Source organism: Beta vulgaris, chromosome 9 (genome assembly GCF_026745355.1).
Source record: "Beta vulgaris subsp. vulgaris cultivar EL10 chromosome 9, EL10.2, whole genome shotgun sequence".
Taxonomy (NCBI): domain Eukaryota; kingdom Viridiplantae; phylum Streptophyta; class Magnoliopsida; order Caryophyllales; family Amaranthaceae; genus Beta; species Beta vulgaris.
The window spans coordinates 23,215,187-23,221,316 of NC_079210.1; the positions used below are offsets into that span (position 1 = coordinate 23,215,187).

The 6,130-nt window shown below is 35.2% G+C and overlaps 1 protein-coding gene across 1 annotated transcript; it reads left to right on the forward strand.

Moving 5' to 3' along the window:
- Nucleotides 1-901: 901 nt before the first annotated feature.
- LOC125493534 (uncharacterized) lies at nucleotides 902-1,774 on the forward strand. The gene has a single exon (XM_048636987.1). The coding sequence runs from the start codon at nucleotides 902-904 to the stop codon at nucleotides 1,772-1,774; it is 873 nt and encodes a 290-aa protein (XP_048492944.1).
- Nucleotides 1,775-6,130: the final 4,356 nt, after the last annotated feature.

A 6,130-nucleotide genomic window follows, 5' to 3' on the forward strand; every position in this document is an offset into this window, starting at 1 on the left:
CGGCAATTTTCAATGACATTACAACAAAAGCAATTAACAAGATCCTGTCTTGGAAGTTTAGCAGACTCTCGCAAACAGTTAAGTTGATCCTGATCAATACAATTCTCGTTTCTCTAGCCTCTCATATCATCTCGATTTATTTAATTCCAAAAAAAATAACAAAGAAAATCTCTTCTATCCTCCTAAAATTCTGGTGGTCTTCCTCTATGGACAAAAGGCCAATCTACTGGAGGAAAAAGGAAGTGCTGGAGAAGCACAAACAACAGGGAGGTTTAAGTTTCAGAAACATTGAGAAGGTCAATAAAGCTCTACTTTTCAACCAAGCCTGGCGAATCCACCACAACAAGGGATCTCTTATTAATCAGCTCTACTCCGCGAAGTACAAGAAAGATCCTCTACAGATGGTGATGGATAATGAAGTACCAAAGAGCTGCTCTTTCGCATATGGCAGCCTTTACAAAGCCTGTAAAAGTTTCAGGGAAGGGATGTACAAGAGATTGGGAAATGGAAGAACAATCAACATTGATACAGACCTATGGCACCACAACAGCAAACCTCTCATTCCAAAAGTTCAGGAGGATCATCCCTCTAGGACAAACTATAAGATGGTCTCGGACCTGATAGATCAAAGAAGAATGTGGAAGCACTCAGTGATCTGGAATCTTTTTCCAAGAGAGGCAGCAACAGAAATTCTAGCAACTCACATTCCTCAAAATAACGAGGAGGATGAGTTGGAATGGACCAGACAAAGTCGGGTAAATTCACAATTAAGTCAGGCTACTGGTTTCTGCACAGTAGAACCAATAACCATGACCAAGATGACTACTTCTGGAAAGCAACCTGGAAGTCAGAAATTTTCTTGAAGTGGAAACACTTCCTTTGGAAAATAATGAATAACGCAATGCCAATGGCAGATAACCTGATCAAAAGGCGCATTACCAATATCAACCCAGCATGCAGTTTCTGCAACAACCACACTGAAACCCTATCACACCTCTTCCGAGACTGTGAGTTTTCACAAAGAATATGGAGTGCCTCTCTAGGAATTGTAGCAACTCAGGGAGATCACCTTTCGATTCAGGACTGGATAAGAAATTTCCTCAATCTCTTTAGAAAGAAAAAACAAAAGGAGGAAAGAAAGATAGAATCAGACTTCATATCCACTCTTTGGGGAATATGGATCCACAGGAATGAAATTATCTTCAACAAAGCAAAGAAGAATCCATCAAGAATTTTAGATATCATCTCGGATTCTAATAGAAGACTACACAGGATCAACAATAAGCAAAGCGAGTTCAGAGAACATGTCAAGGGAGATGCAAAAACAATCAGCTCTAAACCAATGGAATGGTCTTCGGGAACGAAATCTACAACCACAATGCAAATTTTAGAAGTGGATGGGGCGTGGAAAAATAGAAAAGGAGACCAGTGGCGAGCCGCAATAGCTTGGAAAAATAAGAATGAGGATCAAGGAGAAGAATCAGCAGCCAGGATATTCGCCAACTCACCAGTCCAAACTGAAGCTTACGCAGTCCTAAAAGCATTACAAGACATGGAATGGAAGTGCTCAGACATAACAATAAGAACAGATAACTTAGAAGTGGTACAAGCTCTAAAGAATCGAGGACGGACAAACAAGAATATAGACCCAATAATAGCTGACATAAAACGAATAGCAAGGAGTTTTCACTTTGTTTCTTGTATCAAGGTAGGAAGAGAAGGTGTTAAACTTGCCCACAACTTAGCCACTAAGGCAAGGAAAGGCGAGATTTAACTACGCTTGTTTTTTCTTTGTTTTGCCCATTGTCAAAAAAAAAAAAAAAAGACAGTGTAAGCTCGTTAGTCATTATTACCCTGATGAATGATGATACGATGGACAAAATATTACATAGACCCTTCATTTTATTTTTCATGTCATACGATATTTAATGAGACTCTGGTAGACATGCGGTAAACCGTAAATGTAGCTTTACTAGTTGACAGTAGGAATGGAATGGGTCGGAATTGGATCAGATTATGCATAATTTGACTCCGACCCAATAAAAAGTCGGATTTTAAATATGAGTCCGACATCCAAATCTGACCCGACTTAAAATCCAAAAATACGACTCCGACTTAAAATCCGAACATCCGACTCCAAATCCGATCCGACTTAAAATCCGAACATCCGACTCCGAACCCGATCCGACTTAAAATCCGAACATCCGACTCTGAACCCGATCCGACTTATTTTTCTACCAATTTTTTTTTTTAATAATAGAATAGTCTTCTATAATACAATAATTTAATCATTACAATTTATTCTAATCATCATATGGAAATCTTATATAGTACGAATAATCTAAATATTACTATTATTTTTAACAATCATTTCTTCAATGTGAAAATCCTATATAATACAATTGGTTGAAAGTTGAAGTCAGATTATACATAAATAATACATTAACATAAAAAAGAAAAAAAAATTGATTGACTCAAAGTCGGATTCGGATGTCGGATTATTTTATGAGATCTGACTCCGACCCTCCTCCGACTCGAAGTCGAACTTTTTAAACGGAGTCAGATTACTTTTTTGTCGGAGTCGACTCGAACTTTTTCCTTCGGATAGGAGGGTCGGATTCGGATTAGGTTGCCATCCCTAGTTGATAGTAGTAATGTCAAAATGAAAAGGGAATTGGAACCTAAGGATTTCCTCATTTATTCAGAAAAAAGGGTTATTTTAAATATTTTGCCTAATAGTTGTACTCCCTCCGTTTTATTTTAATCTACACACTTACACTTTTCACGCATGCCAATGCAAAATTTTGAAGACATAAATATGTGATTTTGTATTTGTAAAATTTATAAAAAGTACGTATTAATAAAATACATGTTATGATGAATCTAACAAGCTAAGATCCTACATGACTATAGTTTCATCCGCGTATAAATCACAAATTATGATCAAAGTGAAATTTGTGAATAGTGTAAAATATCAAAGTGTAACAATTAAAATGAAACGAAGGAGTAACAAGTAATTATAGTACTATTTGTCTGTTGATTGAATGTCAAATATTATTGTTAGTTCAACTTGCAGATTATTTTGCATGCATGTGCGTTTTTCGTGTACCAAATCAATATATGTATTTAACATATGAGACATACGTGTTGAGACCAATTGTATTTGATTGTTTATGATGAATTCGTATGAAAGAAAATTAGTTTTAATTTACTAATGAAAATTTTATTTTTACCACCTTTGGCCACACTTTTACTAATTACCCGACTTTTTGTATTTTCTTTCCTACTTTAATTGTACACGATTGCTAATGTATTTTTTGGTCTTAAATATCTTTCGTTACATATTAGAAAAAATCATATTGAGAAAAAAATTAGAATATTCTCTCTAATTGTGAATAATGTCAATATTCTAATTAAGAAATTGTTTTAATAAATGGAGTACTTTTTTCAAAATAAAAATAAGTCTTCTCGTTCTACCATTTATATTTACATGACCATATATCTTTCGTTGGATTTATTGAACTTCAACTAGACCTCGTATTAATGGGACCTAAATAGAGAAAAAAAAATCTCACTTCTTATTCAATATAGTAAATGTCTAGTTCTTTGAACACTACTTACTCAATAAAGTAGTATGTACGTAGATAGCACAAATTACATAATTAGTATAGAAAGATCACTTTCGTTGTAACTAATTGAAAATGAAAGTTATTTTGATTCAAATTTGAAGAGGTCAGTGGGAACTTATATGTTATAACAAAACATGAAATATATTTAAGATGAAAATTAATATAAGAAATTTCGGCATATATATGTCAGACTATGATTTAAATCGGAAACTATGGCGTGTTTGAGTCATTACTGGACTTTTGGACTTGCAACTATGACATTAATTACTAGATAATTACCATATTAGAGAACGACTAATTGCATCGATGTAGACGATATTCGATTTTCAAATCTTGATTATCATCCCCAAAACTTTACCAATTAAGTAAAATAACGTCCACAATAATTACTAAACTTTAAAGGATATTAAAATAATTTATGTGACTATTAATATTAGATTGAAAGAGTATATACTAAAGTATACCCTTTGAATGCAAGTTTTTGTTGGCTCCATCCACTTGTAATTAAGTTATAGAGACGCTTTTTTTTCTTCTTATTTCTATGTGTTCTAGTAAAATATCTACTTGTAATAATACTTTCAAAAGTTTCATGGATTTTGCTTATTAAGCAATTGAGAATTGAGCATCATATCACTTGGTTATATCTCGTATGCAGCGTCACCCAACACCATTGTTAAACATAATCTTGCGATGTTAGGTTTACATTGTTATCAACTGTCATAATACCATTAAAAGACGATATAACATTGAATTAACTTGTTGGTGATACTGTATAAAACTATTCACGAGACTATAATCATCAGCTTAAGTTTTTAGTTGAGTTAATCTTTTTACATATTATCAGAGCTAGCGTGACTTAAAAGTTACATGTTCAAATCTCATCCACCCCTCCCTCAAACATTCCGACTTTTCCCTTGCTATTAAAAAGCCACGGACTCGATCTAGAGTCGACCAAATTCAATATTGTAATGTTTTACATCCAAAGGGAGGTGGTCGGAATTCAACTAGAATCTCGTCACTCGCTGTTTGTGAAGGAGAAATTGGAGATAAATGCCATGATAAGTCCGATCAGTCTAATGGATACCTGGAGCCTGGGCATGTCACAAATATGGAAGGATTGGGAAGAGTATCTCCCTCAACCATCACGGAAAGGGAAGGAAGTGCTGAATAGTGCTCCTGGAAAACCGAAAATCCTTCCGAATCTAAAGATGAAGATTATTATTTGGAACGTCCGAGGAGCCTCGAATAATACATTCGTACCACATGCATGGGATGTTGTTAGGCTGAACAAACCTTCTATTTTTATCATTTTCGAGACTAAGGTGGAGGAATGTCGTGCTCGACAAGTCACAAGATTGCTAGGGTTTGATGATTTTAAAGCTATTCCTCCGCATGGTTTGAAAGGTGGTATTTGGCTTATGTGGAAAAAATCCATTGAATTAGTGAGCTGGAGTGAGGTTTCCCCCTACTATTTTCATTCACTTTTTAAATTCAGCCCTAAACATCCTGAAGTTCTTCTCACTGGAATCCATGCCCCATGTACGGCGAGAGAAAGGCATGAGTTACGGAAAAACATGGAACAAAATCTTCCCCCTGATCAAACTCCGTGGATGGTTGTTGGTGATCTTAATGAGGTTAGGAGCCAAACTGAAAAGTCGGGGGGTAGGGCTTTTCGTAGCTCTCAGTGTAATGCTTTGAACTCTTTCATGGACGCTGCTTGTCTTGTGGATCTTGGATTTGATTGAAACCCATTTACATGGACTAATGCAAGAGAAGGGGCTGCTCTTATTCGTGAGAGATTAGATCGAGCTTTAGCAAACCACACATGGATCTCGAAATTTCCGAGAACCCAGGTCAGTCATCTTCCTCGAACTCATTCAGATCACTGTCCTCTTTGTGTTAATCTTAACCTTTCTCCTTCATGTCATCAAAAAGTTTTTCCTTTTCGCTGCAAAGAAGTATGTTGGCTCATTCTGATTTTAAAAAGTTTTTTGTTGATAATTGGACTAACCCTGCTGTAGACTTTCTTGAAGGTCGTGATAAATTTCTCGCAAATATTAAATATTGGGATCTTCATGTTTTTGGCAATCTATCTATGCAGAAAAATCGAATCTATGCTAGGTTAAATGGCATTCAAAAGGTTTTGGCTTTTCGTAATTCTTCCTTCCTTTTAAATCTTGAAAAACAACTTTTGAATGATCTTAACCACATTCATCTTGTTGAAAAAAGAATTTGGGCCCAAAAAGCCGGATTTGACTGGAGACGAAATGGTGACCTTAACACTCGCTACTTCCATGTCATTGCTAAAATAAAAAAATCAAAAGGTAAAATCCATGCACTACAAAATTTAAATGGAGATTGGGAGTTTGATGATCGGGTTTTAAAAGATTTAGCTCGTTTAACTTTTAGGAATATTCTATCTACTAATCATTCCTTTTCTTTGTTGAATTGTTCCTTTAATCCTTTAATGACCTTATCAACTGAGGAAGCTTTATCTTTAG

Excerpts from the sequence above, each read along its gene's own strand:
- LOC125493534 (XM_048636987.1), top strand. The coding sequence starts at position 902 with ATGCCAATGGCAGATAACCTGATCAAAAGGCGCATTACCAATATCAAC.